This window comes from Mauremys reevesii, linkage group 5, assembly GCF_016161935.1.
Source record: "Mauremys reevesii isolate NIE-2019 linkage group 5, ASM1616193v1, whole genome shotgun sequence".
In the NCBI taxonomy this organism is placed as follows: domain Eukaryota; kingdom Metazoa; phylum Chordata; order Testudines; family Geoemydidae; genus Mauremys; species Mauremys reevesii.
This window is the reverse complement of record NC_052627.1, coordinates 15,724,052-15,741,154: the sequence shown is the minus strand read 5'-3', so window position 1 is coordinate 15,741,154 and position 17,103 is coordinate 15,724,052. Positions and strand designations below refer to the sequence as shown.

Genomic DNA, 17,103 nt, shown 5'->3' with positions numbered 1-17,103 from the left:
AAGCAAGGTCACAGTTCCAGAGCAACAATGGCATCTCCCCGTTTCCAAGGAATGAATGAATGAAGGGCTCTTCGTTCCCCACAATAAATCAGTCAGTCATTTTGCAATAACATTCCCAGCTGGGCTTTGATGCTGTGATCCAACTAATTAATAAAAATGCACTCAGCAAAAGGTTCCTTGCTTGCTAATCCTTTTATTTGTAAGTGACAAGTTATAGCTAGGCCAGAGTCAGTTCTCCCGCAGAGGTGAGTGACAGAACTGAAACCATGTCCGGTTTTTGTTTACCAGTGGTAAGGCTGATTGTTACATTTCGTGTGTGTGTGTGTGTGTGTGCGCGCACCTGCACACATGCACACTTTTGTGAGTACTAAGCGGTCCTGAAGACTAAAGTCCTCTCTGTTTAACCACTCAGCAAGTATAGCTCAGACTATTGCTGGTCAGACTTCTGCCACATTGCTTTACCAATGTGCCTCAACCCCGACCTGGCTGAATCGCCCCTAGTGGGGAGAAGGTAGTTCAGTCTTTATGCCCATTCAAATCTGGGCCTTACAGCTGAAACTGCCCACTGGAGATACTCATCGAAATGAACAGGGATTATCAGCCCTTACTACACTGAACATCACACAACCATCTGCTCTAAGTATCTTTTGGCCACCTGGAAGGGAAAGGGTTCCATACCCTATTACCCAGGCTGATACCTACAATAAACACACAACATGCAGCCAGGTCTAACCCCTGCTTTGGCTGATCTGATGTTGCCAGATGGCACATTTTCTAGGGTGTGGGCTCACTGTTTCCCAACAGAGCATCGTTAGTGGCAGGACCAACAGCCACATCAAAGTTAAAATGGCCAGAGGGCACAATACAGAAATGCAAATCGTTACTAAGCGCTCTTGAAAATGAGGCCAACCATTTAGGCTCCAGTAGTTCAAACTGTTCTGGGATGAGGGTCTTACAAATACACCGGACCCTCGCTAGAACGCAGGATTTGGGATCCATGCACGGGACCGCGTTAAAATAAATTGCAATTAAAGTAGTTAAATTTGGGATCCATGGCCACGACCGCGTTATATGCGAATTCGCGCTATATAGACGGGCGTTCTAGCGAGGGTCTGGTGTATTGAAGATCAGGCTATCAGCAAACACAAGCACTCAAGCAAATACTTTGCAAAAACCAACTCAGTTGGAGTGGATAAGCCAATTTCTCAATTACATAATACTCGAAAGAATCAGTGGCCCTTACTTCATGTTTTGACTCTAATAATATGGTGCTTCTATGGATGTAACCTTAAAAGGTTACTCTCTAAGCCAATTTAATAGAAATCCTAGAAATGTTTTCAAATCAGGACATAGCACATATGATCATTCAGCACTGTATTATGATAAGCCTCATGCACTTAGATTAGAAGCAAGGGTAAAGAGTACCCTACAGCTAGAGTTACAGCAGAATCTGTAACAACATGAAAACTAGGAAGAAAAGAGACGTCTTGTGTGTGTCTAGACAGCACCTCTTCTGAAATAAAGCTTGCATCCAATTCATCTCCCAAGGCTATTGCAGAAAGGTGATAATTAGGATAAGGCAGAAACTGGGCACCTGCCAGCCCTATCTCATGCAAAATCCTGCTCTGCTCTCATCTCTGTCTCACTGCCTTCATTGCTCTTTGTAGCTAAACATTGCAAAGGACGACTCCGGAAAAAAACCAGAGACAAGGGCTAATAAAACAAACTATACTCAGCAATTCACCCTTCATTGTCATTTGCTTCAAAACCTGGCACTTTCAACAACTGAGCGGCACCCAAACAATTCTTTTTCTGTTAGTTTGAGGGCTAATGATAGCTCAGTGGTTTGCGCATTGGCTTGCTAAACCCAGGGCTGTGAGTTCAATTCCCTTGAGGGGGCCATTTGGGGAGTGGTCCTGCTTTGAGCAGGGGGTTGGACTAGATGACCTCCTAAGGTCCCTCCCAACCCTGATATTCTATGATTTAACATTTGGTGTGGCTGCTCTAATTCTGGTGGAGCCCAAGTCCTTTCTGATTATCAGATGGATGTGCTCGAGTCACACAACTAAGTTTTATTCTTTATGTTATGTTATAGTACCACCTGGAAGCCTCAGAAGAGAAGAAGACCCCGTACACATAGTGATAGACCGTACAATCTGATCTTACAATTTTCAAGACAGACAAAAGAATGGGAGAATAGCTGTACCATTGGCACAGAAAGATTAAGCAACTTGGCTAAAGTTATATAGGGAAGTCCGTTGTAGTTATTGGGTTCCACAATACACAATAGTAGGACTGCACAAATCTGACCTCTTCTCAGGTGGACAAATCCTTGACTTTTTGAAGAGTGATATCTTATGACAACACCACACATTATTGAAATGATAGTTACACAATTGTATTTTGTATAGTGTCTGACATACAAATTGTCTTCCACAGCGCATTCTACTTTTTTTTAAAGTGATGTGATTTAAAAATAGAAACTGCACCATAATTTTCTTTGCCACAGTATTCCCTGTACTTAGAATGGAAATAACACTACTACAGGTGGGAACATCCAGCTTTTAATAAAAATGGAAGAATTAAAGTAAAATAAACAATAATTGTTAAATTGTAGGTATTTCTTCTCAAATATCTCTAGGAACATTACCAAATATTAAGAAGGGTCAAGTACTAAGTAAAGTTTATTAAACTTCAGTGATCTTGATAGCTTTGGGATGTTGATCAGCCATGAACCCATTACACTCAATACCTCCCAATCCCTTTAAAGCTGAAGTCAGCAAATCAAACACCTTGTTAACTAAGCCTATTAATTTATGTAGGTTTCTTTTCCTGATAGTTTCGTGAGATCCATTCATTTTCCAGATGCATTCACTCTTCTCTCAATTTAGTATTGACTATGTAATACTAACTTACTGTGCCAGGAACTAACTGAAGAACTCTCTTTTCCAAACACCAAGCTCTTCTGTTTTCTCTTCCATACTCCTCCACTGATGTTACCTAGCTACATAACCTAACCTCCGGTCAAATGAATAACTTGCTTTAAAGCCAGTCACAATCACAACCCCAACCCCAACCACGTCCACACTTTGGGGAAGTTTGAATCTTTATCTGGATCAGAACTCTGCCTCTGGCCCCTCATTTTATAATTTGCTGGCCCAAATCCCCCGATCAGTGCACTCTCAGACTTTGGGGGAAGTTTGGATCCGGATGTGAACTTTTTAGCTGGAGGCCCATGTTCAATCTCACACTACTGCCTGCTGATTGCTACCAGCCTCTCAGCACCCCTCCCTTCCAGGGAGTGAGGGTAGAGTCAGGCTCTCCTCCTCTCACATGTCCATTGCTGCCACAGCAAAATAGGATGGTGCATTTTCAACTCTCAAACTGAAGCTAGAGATGAACTGAAACAGGAACTGTTTAGCTAAGCTGAACCACTAAAGTGGAACCATTCTGGGTCTACAAACCAAAACACCAACAGACAAGATTTTGCAAACCCAACCTGCCGCTTTGCCCCTCTCTTGCCACATCCCCTTCAGCAATGTCTGGTGTCTAACCTCCCCCCTAGATATAGTGCTTTTATAAACTACTTGCTTGGCCACTGCAGAAAGGAACATACCTTTCGAGCAATCTTAATGTGGAACAGGATATTCTGGAAGTGGTGCCCATCGTTCACTTGCAGAAGCACCGTATCCTCCCGACTGTCAGAACCATCGTGAGCATAACGTAGGAGTCCATTCGCCACGTCATCAAGATGGAATACTTGGGCTGCAGAAGCTGTGTCCCCTGGAGCTTTGACCATCTGGCCATGACGTGGAGGATCTAAAACCACCACCGCTACATCCTGGGGATTGTCATTGTCTCGAACATCAAGCAACGTGTTTGTTATTGATCCAATATCCCCTGTGCTGATAAAGAGGACGTCATTCCTTAGCACATATGGGGCCTGAAACATAAAACCAGCTCTTAGCTGTTTGCTAAACCGCAGTGCTCTAATGGTGATGGAAGTCTGGGAAGTAAGGTGTGGAGTAGGGAGATTAATTCCCTTCATGTGCTGGAAAGCCCCGATTTGTAAACAACAGGGATTCACTAACTGCACGTTTCCCCAGAAGGGTAGAATTTAGATTATCTAGGCAGATTTAATTACATAAGAAGGTGGGATTCTCACACTGCAGCAAGCTGAACAAAAAGCCTCAGGACATTTATGCATAAAGCAATGTAGTTACCTGCGCACGGTCTGTATCCGCTTTGCTGCTCTGCTTGGATAGCTCGACAAGAACCTCCAGGGACAAAGCCTGGTTTTGCTAAAGTCAATGGGAACTCCGAGCAATAACTGATTTCAAGATCTTTCCCCCCTGATTTTGGTAGAGCTGTCCTAGTGTCTAGTTACAACCCTCTCGCTGGCCCAATGACCAAGGAGGAGGCATCATTCCTATCGAGGTAAGGCTAGGACGAGGAGGAAAACATACATAAAAATATGAGCTGAAATGTCACGGAACAGACAACGCTGCCTCCTCTTGCACATACTGGGTAATGGCTCTAGATGTAACCCAAGAGAAGAGTGCCACCTATTGCATTCACCACTACCCATTTCTGCAGCTCCTAGGCGTTCCGTGGAGGCCTCCCATACAGGTAATGACCAGGCCCAACCATGCTTTGCTTTTGTAATCAAATGACATCGCAGTCCCAGGTGGTATGGCACCATCATTATTAATCACATTGATTACGGTAGTGCCCAGGCAGCAACCGAGATCAGGGCCGCCTTGCGTTAGGCACTGTACGAGCCCAGAGCAGCAGACTGTCCCTGCTCTGAAGAACTTAAAATCTACTAGACAAGACAGAGACAGGTTAGGGGAAAGGCATATAACACAGATCACTGTTTCATGATAACCAGTTACGTATCTGTGTAAGTGTGTTTTCCTCAGGTTTCAAGCGTCCCTTTATCTAGGACGCAGGCAACATGAACCTTTAGAAAAGGGATTTTTTTCCTAATCAAAACCCAAAGCCAAAGAATACAGGTTGTCTGCACCTGTTGTCTATTGTCATCTACTTTAAACGGTACGCTCTTGGGGATAGAGACTAGTACAGTGCTTTTCATCATGGGGCCCTCACCCCTGTTGGAACCTGTAGAAACAACCATAATACAACTAAATAATAATCTTAGTTTAGAATCCCTCTGCTGAAATCAGGGTTGTTTTTAGAACAGCTCCTCTTCTTCTCAGACCCACTCTTTTCCTCAAAAACAAACATTATTAAACCGATGACATTGTCATATAAGGAACACCACTGCAAACGCACATGATACAGACCATGGGTACTTATCTATTCCCTGACATGCAAATTAAAAAGAAATCTAAAGTGATGGCTTCACACACACAAATGACTCCATGTAACACCCTAATGGCTGGGAGGCCTCAGCTTATGGTAAAGCTTTTCAGTGGAAGTGACTGAATGGAGTAACATGGGAATGCACAGGGTTTTGTTATTCTGCTGGTGAAGAAGTGAGTCTTAACAATAATAAAGCAAAAACCCATCTCCACTTGGCTGGGCTTTTGATCTCTTGTCCAGCAGACAAAATGAGAATTAAGCATCACAGACTTTGGACTAAATTCAGTGTGGGCATAAGTAGGTACAACTTCCACTGAAGTCAACAGAATCATGTCTCCTCATGCCAGGACTGAATTTGGCCCATTGTCTCCAAAAGAATCAGTCAGTAGCATTCGTAAACTCTTCACCGCAGCTATTGTATGAAGTGCTTGTACAGACACTGACCTTAGGGCCTGACCCTTAGGAGTCAATGGAGATGGAACTGATTTCAATAGACTTTGGATCAGACCTCTAATCCTAGCTCACCTAAGTCTCTACTCTGCTTCCACTCAACCCAACGGGAGTTCTATCACTGACTTCAACAGCTGTAAGACTAGGCCTGTAATGAAATATTTTCTTGCTGTGCAAAGTACCAGGCCACCAAATAATGCTCAAACATATGTTTTATGGAAAACAAATTCAATTTATAGATTGGACCGACCTGGTAAACAACAGCCTTAACTCCAGGGCCAAGGGGTACCTAACCTCTATTTTGAAGACGTTACACAACCTGGGAAGAAGTCCGGTTACAGTCCAAATTTTGCCAGTTTCAAATTAGTTATCTAGTTCTTTATTGTAAGGAGCACTGTTGAGTTGTGTAACCTATTGCGTAAGGTATTAATTTAGCCCACACAGAAAATAATGCTTAAAAGCAAGAAAACACAATTAAGATTTTTTTTTTTAAATCCTCAAGTTTAAGGGCCCAACACTGCGAGATGCTGAATTCCTACTGACTTCACAGGATCAAGAGACTATGTGTCCCCCAAAAAGAAAAAACCTACTCAAATTGGAGGATTTATTCCATACCAGGAACACTAAATAGATAAAGAAAATGGTCACCAATGCTATACATAGTGAGGATGTCAGTAGTCCAGAGTGCCAACATTTCTGCTTTGGAGCCGTGTTGCAATTAGTCCTACATAATTAGCCTAAAACACAGCATAGCACTACAGCCTTGAAATCTGAGCCGAACTGGAGAGATTAAAGAAACTTTTATATATTTCTGAAATGACTCATTATGATGAAGGGTGCAGAGTCAGGCAGACAAGAGTCAACACTAAAAGACTATGGCCCTGATTCTCAGGAACGCTAATGCTGTTTTACACTGTTTTGATGATATAAAGAGGCCTTAAAGTTCACGATTCTCATTCCCCTTTACACTGGCTAGAGTGGGGTAAAACAGCCTTTGTTTAAATGAGAATCAGATCCCATAAGAGTATAAAATGTGATTACCGCTACTGATTGGCTAAGAATTGCGCACCCAGCTAATCCATGCTAAAACATCCAATTAATTGTGTAACCCTGTCCTCCTTTCACAGATGTGTTTCTCTCATCCACCTTCTATATTTTGTGTTTCAGACTGTAAGCTCTTTGGGGCATGAACCTCTTTTGCTATATGTCTGTACAGCACCTAGCACCATGGGGGCCCCAACTTGATTGAGGCCTCTAGGCAACAGCAGACTATAGATTAACGATAGTAAAATAATCCTGTACAATGGGAACACGGTGGACTATAAACTCAACATGAGTAGAAGTGGTGAGCAGTTTAAGGGGTACACAAATGACGACAGAGACATTTAGAAAGCTCTTTTGCTCTGTTTGTTCCTATTAGTGTACTTAATCAGCAACCCTGAAACAGACATTCTAACTACAGGCTCTCAAGTGCAAAAGATTCGCCTGTAGAGATCAATGATGACTCAGTTGCAGTGCAATAAAGGACTAGATCATCCACTAACTGGAAAGATATTTTAAACAGTAATTTGTTAGTAATTTGTTAGTCTCTAAGGTGCCACAAGTACTCCTGTTCTTTTTGCGGATACAGACTAACACGGCTGCTACTCTGAAATCTGTAAACAGTAAGTGACTCTTAACCTGAGAAGAGCTGCCGTTCTGCTCTATCATAGTAATTGTGCACAGCACTACAGTACTCAGTGGCCCAAATTCTGTTCTTACTTAAACTGTTTTTACATGGTGTAATTCAATTAATTTACATGGAGCTACTCCTAATTCACACCAGTGTAAATGAGAGGAAAATCCAGTCCTGTGTGTCTCTGGTAAACCTCCTTGGTTTGAAGAAATTCAAATCGACTGAGTTTTGCTCAGGTTCATTTGTTATTGTTACAAGATACCAAGTTTCTCTTGTAAATTTAAAATCTATATAAAAATATCACGGATTTCTTCAGCTTTGTTATATTACCTGTGTCGACAGTGCTTGCACAGTGATCATCTCTAACTGGGAGAAGAACCGCTGATCGCTGACCTTCAAGGAAAACTGACCTTTCCTAAACAAGTCCCCCCCATAAAAATAGAATAATATTAATGGATGAAATGTGCTCGTGGAACAGAAGAAAGATAAAATACTATATATTCAAAGAGGAATGCATAGATTAGTGGCAGGTGAACTTAATACTTTTGCAATTAGGTTTATATAGTATCTTTAGTGAAGTGCATTCGCAGTACATAATATACTCCAATTTCCCTTTGCCTATTATACTCACAGTAAGCCAGTATGTCCAAAATTCAATAAAATAGTCTCCATTAAAGAATACTGGGTGGGATTTTCAAAAGCACTTAAGTGACTTTTTGAAGACCACGCAGAAAGAAAGCTCTAGCTCAACAGAAAACCACATGCACCTGCCCCTTATCTATTCACAATTAGCTAACATTTTTCAGTGCTTTGAGAGTCTCACTTGAAGAGTTCTCTGAAAGTGCAAAATTATTATTGAAAACAATGGGCCAAATTCTGCTCTTAGTTACACAGGTGTAAAACTGGAATAACTCCATTGATTCCAGCCCTCACACCAGAGCTTACTCTGGTTTCAAGGTGGTGTAACCGAGTGTGGAATTTGGTGCTCAATCTCATTACAGCACATACAAGTGGCAGTCAGTAGATGCAGTTTCCTCAAACATTTCAGATCTGAATACTCCCAGGTACTATACATGAAGTAATGGAACATACAGTCAGGACCTAAAAACTGAGTGCATGATGTCAGCAGTGGCTGAGCGCAGATCATGCTGGGATGTGGATCTCCATAATTATCTGAATATTTTCCTGTAGGTATCAGATAACTAAATACCATAACCACCATTAAACATCAACATTTACCACCACCATCACCGTATCCCAAGCATAGGACGTACACTTGCTCCCACTGAATCCAACAGCAAACTCTCACTCAATGAAATGGGAGCTGGATCATAGTTATCTGCTATTCTAAACAGAGAGGGAAATGTGCAGTCTGTGATACCATGGTACAGCAGCTTTGGCGCAGTGATGGAAAACATTGCAATGCACCTCACAGAAAGCAGTTACAGCGCTCTGCCAACTGACAGGTGAGTAACTCTTTGAGACGCATCCATCTTTGCAAGGCCAAGAGATCAAAACAAAGACACACTCAGTCACCTGGGTTTCTCTTTGCTGTGCACAAAGCGGACCCTCTTCTCCTCCACATCCTTCCAGCTGAAGTGGTCACCCTTGTCCAGTTGCACATCTTTCCCATTCTCCATGATCACTAGCCTGCCATTGGTGGGAGAGCTGACCACATGGAACAGCAGCCCTCCATCTCGGTCACCCGGGTCACGTGCACCCATGAAGGACAAGTCCAGTGGCTTTACCCCACCAATCCCTACTGTGAGTGAACCATTCACCTGGGAAACAGACATATCTGTGCTGGCTAGAAACAAGGGGAAAACATCATTAATACATAAGACATGCTCTCACTACATAATCGGAGGCTATGTTTATTTGTCTCTCTGTCCTCCTAAGATGTGCATGTTTGCCGCTGCCCGAGGCTAGATACTACACCAGGATCACCTAATGTCATTCTCGTTACCGGAGGACACAGTGGTCTAGAGGAAGGACCACAGAGTGGAGTATCAGGAGGGACTGATTTCTAATCCAAGTTCAGCCGCGGACTGTGTGGACTCAGGCAAGACACTTCTTATCTCAGTATCCCTATCTGTAAAATGGGAATAGCAACCCTTACTGACCTTCCCCCACAGGGGTATTAATTAGTTTGTGTCTACACAGTGCTTTGTTCATATAAAATGCTATGTCTTATTGTTGCCTCAGTAATGTATTTTTCCCACCTGGGTTTTATTCTGCATCCACTAACGATGGGAGACAGGGCTGGGGGAAGAAAATTATCTCTAACTATACAAATTAACTTTACTTGGAATTCCAGCTGCATGCATTTTCCTGAAAAGACACATTACAGAGAACTCGCTTTCTGCTTCTTTAATGGCCAGTCCATGAACAACATGGAGGGTCTGTACAAAACTTGGGTTTAAAAAATACTACTAAACACGTGCTACCTTTAGACCATAAACCTGTCAGAAAAACACAGTTTAATTCCCTTATCCACCATGGGAGGAACTCACCTTCACACTCTCTGGTCCTGGTGTTACCATAAAAACCATGACCACAGTAAGAAACACAAAGCTTGTTCTTCAGAAACATGGTGGCATCACAGAGGTGGCATTCACTGGCATTGTCACACTCTAAGCATCCCCCGGGGCAAGCTGAGATGGATGGGAAGGCACAAGCTCATTAGCCATCACAACAATGCAAGAACTGATATGTGCAGGTGTCCCAGTTCTTAGATTAGGAAACAACTACACGTCTACCCTGACATAACGCAACCCGATATAACACGAATTCGGATATAACGTGGTAAAGCAGCGCTCCGGGGGGGCGGGGCTGCGCACTCTGGTGGATCAAAGCAAGTTCGATATAACGCGGTTTCACCTATAACACGGTAAGATTTTTTGGCTCCCGAGGACAGCGTTATATCGGGGTAGAGGTGTACTCCCATTACTACCTTGCCTAATGGTAAAAAATGACCCGCCCTGTATCTACAAGTGCTAACACACCCATTTACAAATACACAGAGAGTGGGTGTCCTTGGAAGGCAGCTTTTACTAGTGTCAGATTCATTGCTGGTTCTACTAGCATCCCCCATTTAACGTAGGAAAGCTCTCTCAAACTGACAATCTTTCAAAACAGAAGAATGTTGTAAGTGGAACCACGGTTAGCTTCGCACATCTGAAAAACCTGGCCGTGTCCTCAGATCCTGCACAACAAGCTAATCTGAACAGACTGCAGAAAGCTGTAATAGAGTGGATCTATTACATAACAGTAAATGTTATTTTTATTATGGGCAAATGTCATAAGCAGAGGATCACTAAAACCAGAGTTGCTGTTTGGTGGAATTTCACTTTATTCAAACTCACCATAAGTGGGTCCCAGGGTAGGCAAAGCCTATTCCTTAATTTCACCTAGTCAGCAATGAGTTTCATATCACTGCATGTCAGTGGTGCTCTCTGTTTGCCTAAGCCACCGTGTGAGAATTAACAGTTCACGGTGTTTAAAGAGTTGCAACCTCAATCCCTTCCCACCGTCTCACACCAGTTCTGTTCACCTGTGCATTTCTGTTCTGTGCGGTCTGCATAATATCGCTTCCCACAGTCCAGGACACAGTGCGTTTGCAAGAGGAGAAAAGGAGCTTCACAGCGAGCGCACTCATTTGGATGGTGACACTGGAGGCAATGGTCATCACATCCTGAAAAACATTTGCAAAACCAAAAAAGAATTAACTACCATCTACGTCCTAGCAACTAGGCCTTTTACTGCTGCCTGCACAAAAGCGATATATGGCTGGGCCCATTACATTAATACCTATGTGTCTTCAGAGACAGATTGCGTGTAGGGGGTTGGGAGGCTGAAGTTAGAGCATGCCTTCAAAATCAAAAACTTGCTGTACACACAAATGAAAATTAGAGACAGACTCGAAAACCAACGAGGCAAGCATGGCACCGTAGCGGTAGCTAAAAGCAGTTTCACAGGGACTTACGTTGGCATGTGTCTGATTCCCTGTAGAAAGCTAACGGGCACTGTTCAACACAGGCCCCATCCTGCAGAATGTAGCCATCCATGCACTGCAGACAGTCAGTCCTTGTGGGGCCTTTACAAGCATTACAGCTCCAGTCACACTCTAAAATAAAGAAAACGTCAAAGTAGGGCACCCTTCTGCATGCACATCCAGCGCTGTACAAGCGTTTAACACATTAGGCAGCTATCAGCTGCGGAATTCCTCTCTTTGGCTTAACATTCCCTAATTACGTTCAACACAGGTATTGTTCAGTGTTTGGAGCTTCTTATCAGTGATGCAGCTTCGCAGTCAGAGAAATCTGCTCTGATCCCTTAGGCACCAATGGGTCCTTATCTGCTAATGCTAAGCATTAGTATTTATCCACATAAAATCCTCAATCTCTTATCTTGCACAGACTGGGACTCCTAAGATGCCGAAAGCTTTCCCAATTCACACTAACCAAAGAGGAAGGTCACTCAGAGGAGAGTCCTCAGGCCAGAAACATAGCAAATATAGTTAGGCCCAATCCCACCTTCAGATTCCCAGGCATGGCTCCTGCTGCCTTTCGTGGAGGCTGTGTGCATGTGTCCATGTCCACCAGGGCATAATATGGCCTATAATATTATTTGTAGTACCGTAGCACCTCAACCGGGGCGGCGTGGTGCTAGGCCCCGTGCAAATACATCATTCAAGACAATCCCCACTCTCAAAAGCTTATAGTCTAAGTAGCCAAGATAGACAATGCAGGGGAGGGGAAACAAAGGCCTACAAAGGTGAGGTGACTTGCCCAATGTCACATGGCAGAGCCAGGGTAGAACAGTCTCAGTCGAGTGCCCTACACACTGCTTCTCTACAGAACTGAAATATCATCAGACTCTCACTACCTAGTTAAATGAGGCATAGAGAGAGCCAGCTAGAAATAACTATCTAATAACCATTGATTTGTAATATTGCTTTGGATGGTGGTGGTAGATGATAAAGCGACATCATCCTCAAACTACATTTCCAGTATGGAATATTATCCAGGAGAGTTTTGGAAATATCTCAAATCTTCTAAATCTTTCTCAATATTTGTTGTTGTTCAGGGATGTAGTACACTGCTACCTCGATATAACGCCACCCGATATAACACAAATTTGGACATAACGCGGTAAAGCAGTGCTCTGGGGAGGTGGGGCTGCACACTCCAGTGGATCAAAGCAAGTTCAATATAACACGGTTTCACCTATAACGCGGTAAGATTTTTTGGCTCCCAAGGACAGCATTATATCGAGGTAGAGGTGTAATTATAAGCCAGAGATACTCAGGTCAATATACAAGACCCTACATGTGCTTAATACAAAAAGATTTAAAATGTTAACCTCATTCATTATTCAATTGAGTCATGACTGAATGAATTGCAAAACTCGACCCTCGGAAAGTCTGATGGCTCACTTACTAAATCATTTACAAAGGAAGGGTTTGCAATAATCTTGGGGATTTTTTTTTTTGACTGAAAACTGAAGTATGTGACAGAGGACTGCTGAAAAAAAGATAACAGAAAAAAAATCTGCTCAGTAGTAGATCATTCTGCAGCCATCCTAATTGTTATTTTTAAATAGAAAATATGCATTTTTTACCTCTGCAAGTCTTGGTGGAGTAATCAAGATAATATTGCTGAGTGCAGCTTTCATACTGGCATTCACCAAATAATAGAACCTTGGCTGAGTCTCTGCATGACGTACATCCCATGGCCGACTCACAACTCAGACAGTGGACACTGCAAGCTGTAGAGAAATTAAGACAAAAAAAATCACTGCAATTACTGAAGCACTAGCTAAATGATGTTAGATTTACCTGAAGCTTCACTATTCAATGTTCTCTTTGGAGAATCTGCTGGGAATCTTCATAGCTTTCCCTGCTTACCATCCCCAGACCCTGCTTCATGACTACCCTTCATCTATCCAAAAGGGAGTTCTGGACATGTCTCCACATAGGACTTAATGTTGCTCTGAGTGTCTACCAAAAGAGGCCACTTGAGAGCAATTAAAAATATTGCTTTCTCCCAGATGGACAGAGTTTATGTACTAATAATCTGGCGAACCACCAGGGTCAAACATGAGATTTGAATTCAAATCCCTGTATACAAGTGTTCTTCAAGCATTTTTCTCCTTCGACCTTGAGTAACTTAAATTTAACCCTTCCAGTTTGTATTCATAGACTCAGAGTTCTGAAGGCCAGATGGGACCATCAGGATAATCTTGTCTGACCTCCTGCATAATACAGGCCATAGAATTTCACCAAAGTGTTTCACCGAGTGTTTTACATTTTGCTTGAAATGTGGGATGTTGCAGGTTTATAGACACAGATGGTTCAGCTGGACAAGTTGCAACCCCCAGAGGTTCAAAAGATTTCATTCCAACTCCACGATGTTGGGAGTCTGAATTTCTCAGCACGATGGAGGTGCATTCAACAAGAATGGCACAGCTCTTGGCTATCCTTGACAGAACAAGGAGCAATGTCTCAAGTTCCAGTGCTGGAGGTCTAGGTTGGATATTAGGAAAAGCTATTTCACTAGGAGGGTGGTGAAGCACTGGAATGGGTTACCTAGGCAGGTGGTGGAATCTCCATCCTTGGAGGTTTTTAAGGCCCGGCTTGACAAAGCCCTGGCTGGGATGATTTAGTTGGTGTTGGTCCTGCTTTGAGCAGGGGGTTGGATTAGATGACCTCCTGAGGTCTCTTCCAACCCCAGTCTTCTATGATTCTCTGATCCCACAGCAAAGCTTTAATAGCAAAGTGCTACAAAAGAGTGAAAAGCGACTTTGGATACGTCTACAACTACACAGACAAAAAAACCCAGCAGTGATTCTCATAGCCTGAGTCAACTCATCCGAGCTCACAGCGTTCACACTGGGGGTGGCTAAAAATAGCTGTGCAGATATTTGGCCTCAGACTGGAGACCCTCCCCACAAAATCAGCTTTCAGAGACCAGGCTCCAGCTCAAGCCCAGACGTCTACACTGCTATTTTTAGCCCTGCAATGCAAGCCCAGGTCAGTTGACCCAGGCTCTGAGACTTGCTGCTGTAGGTCTTCTCTGCTGTATAGACGTACCCCTAATAGCATCTAGCCAATGTGCAGAAAGCCCACTATGATATTGACCTGCCATACTTTTAATGGTGAGCAATCACTTGGAGGGGTACAATGCTCATCAAAGGCCATATTTTCAGAAACACAAAAATCATGTGGATTTACACTCCTAACTTGCATGCACAGTTACCAAAGCTGTGCTAGCAAATGCAACAATTATGCATACAAACGGTCAGCTAGAAACGTAACTGGTTATTTGAGCACACAATTATCTCAAACACAATCATGGCATCTAATCATGCAAATGCAAGTACAAGTTTTTGCATACAATCATACAGGCAAATCTCTGGAAATATGGCCCCATAAATCCAAAGAATGAAGTTCGACTGGTCGCTTTTATTGCCAAAAGTTCTCACAGGCTTGAGAATGAGTTCAGTGTGGCTGGAAAGTAGAGATCTATGAAACTCAATGGTTCCTATTTAGGGGGGTGCATGTGCACTTGTTCTTGGTTCAAGTCCACTTTGAGTCCTAAATCCGAAAAACTCAAAGCACAGATTAGCTGCAAATACCTGTTTTTTTCCGGGTGTCTTATTGAAACTAGGAGAAACCACCTATTTTGTCACTCGTGACATCTGAGCTAATGACTTGCTGCTATATGGTCCAAAAATGTCATACAATTCTGTAGCTATTGGGAGAAAACATCAGGTGTCCAAGGATACATGTACATTGCAGCAGGAAGTGTAATTTCCAGCTTGGGTAGATGGACACGAACTAGCTTTGATGAAGGGTACTCAAAATAGCAGTGTAGCCCCAGCAGTGCGGGCGACAATTCAGGCTAGCCACCTGGCTACTTACCTAGGGTCAAGGATAGGACTGTAATTGGGCAGCTAAACTATGCTGCCATGGCTACACGGCTATTTTTGGCACGCTAGCTCAATCAAAGCTACCCTGTGTACATCTATCTGAAATTACACCTCTAGTGGTAACGTAGATGTACCCTAAAGAAAAGTCTATTTAAAGCATCTAATACCTATTTATAAATGCGCCAGCACTTTTCTCATTTCATCGGTCCTTACAAAGGTGTGGTGAGCATTAATTTAGTGTTTGTCAAGTATCCTTACATTAAAAGAGCCATGAATTAGAAGACCCACGAATGATAAAACATTTGTGGAGTTCAAAATACACAGTAGTCACACTATCCAAAAAGACTGCTCCCAAAGGGGAAAACAAACGCCGCATTTAAAAACAAGTACATGCCATTTCTTTTATCAGCACTGCTCTGCAACAATGTTTTCAGATGCATACCACTTTTGTGAAAAGCTTCTTAAGTTTGTGTCGTCATTTCTCTACAAACACTCCAGTAGACATATCAAGACCAAAGGAGTACATAGATCTACTTTACATTCCTTTGATTTAATCTAAGGTATTTTCAAAACTATGGATTCTTCAAAAGTGTAGTGAAATCAAAACAAATGGGGGAGGAGGGAAAGAGACCAAAGATTCTGATTAAACATTTTTTGTTATCTCTAAATGGAAGTTCTCCAACACAGCAGATCAATCCATTTCTAAATGAGTTATCACTAACACTGCACTGAACAGGTCTGAGTGCCCCCTGAAATTACACAAATTCTATACATCAACACACTCTGCCATAAGGATCTCATTAGTTTTCACCAGCCACAAATTGTACATCCAATAAAAACGTTATTTGCAAACCGGGAGATGAGACACGTGTGGTTGGAATGAGACTGTTTACACAAATAAACGTCTCACTCAAGTTTGGGAGCTAGAACGGTATTCAGCAAGGGCTTTGGTTTCATAAGGCTAGTGAATGGACAGCCCAAGGGGAGAAATAGATATTTTAGGACATCCATGAGTTTGACACGACACTGAGGCTTGGCAAGCCTTTCTATTTGGAGAGCGGGTTTTCTGGAGAAGTTAGTAAGAGTGGAATCCACTTTGTGCTCATAAGCTTTGATCCTGCTGAGCAGTCTGGTCCCAAGCCAGCAAAGTACTGAAACACATACTTGGACTGACCCATTAACGGATGGGACTATTTACATGCTTGAAGTTAAGCGCACATTTAAGAGCTTTGCTGGATTGTGGCTAGAGTGCTAAGCACCTTGCAGAAATCTGCCCAAACAGAATGGTGGCATTTTGAACCCATTTTGCACTGGCATAAATGACCAGACCTGTACAAGGCAGTAGGTAATTAGGCCCTTGTTCTGCATACTCACTGTTGCATATACAGTGAAGTTACTTAATTATTAAGTCTAGGTCAAGGTCTTCATACTGTCACCAACAGCATTTTCCTGACAGTTACAAGCTTTTCATGACAGGACAGACGGGATCAAGAAGCCAAGAAACCGTTTGCAAGGGTATTCTGAAGAGGAGGGAGTGTTTGGCGGGAGACACTTACGTTTGCAGGTCCGGTTCTCATCCCTGTAGTATCCCAGGAAACAGACTGAGGTGCACATGCCAGTGTGGGACAAAACAAGGCTGGAGTCACAGGAAGAGCAGGAGAAAGGGCCTCCACCACTGCAGGTTTTGCACGAGGGGTGACACTCTGAGAGGGCAGAAAGAA

At 42.9% G+C, this 17,103-nt stretch overlaps 1 protein-coding gene across 1 annotated transcript in view; it reads right to left on the bottom strand.

Moving 5' to 3' along the window:
* The window catches only part of FRAS1 (Fraser extracellular matrix complex subunit 1), a 320,933-nt gene that overhangs the window by 97,958 nt on the left and 205,872 nt on the right, over positions 1 to 17,103 (bottom strand). Inside the window, exons 22-29 of the mRNA XM_039540816.1 lie at positions 16,939 to 17,085; positions 13,073 to 13,219; positions 11,436 to 11,576; positions 11,004 to 11,144; positions 9,964 to 10,104; positions 8,987 to 9,257; positions 7,781 to 7,865; positions 3,617 to 3,943 (exon numbers count right to left, since the gene is read on the bottom strand). Of these exons, the coding sequence (XP_039396750.1) occupies positions 3,617 to 3,943; positions 7,781 to 7,865; positions 8,987 to 9,257; positions 9,964 to 10,104; positions 11,004 to 11,144; positions 11,436 to 11,576; positions 13,073 to 13,219; positions 16,939 to 17,085 (1,400 nt within the window). The remainder of the gene's footprint in view (positions 1 to 3,616; positions 3,944 to 7,780; positions 7,866 to 8,986; positions 9,258 to 9,963; positions 10,105 to 11,003; positions 11,145 to 11,435; positions 11,577 to 13,072; positions 13,220 to 16,938; positions 17,086 to 17,103) is intronic.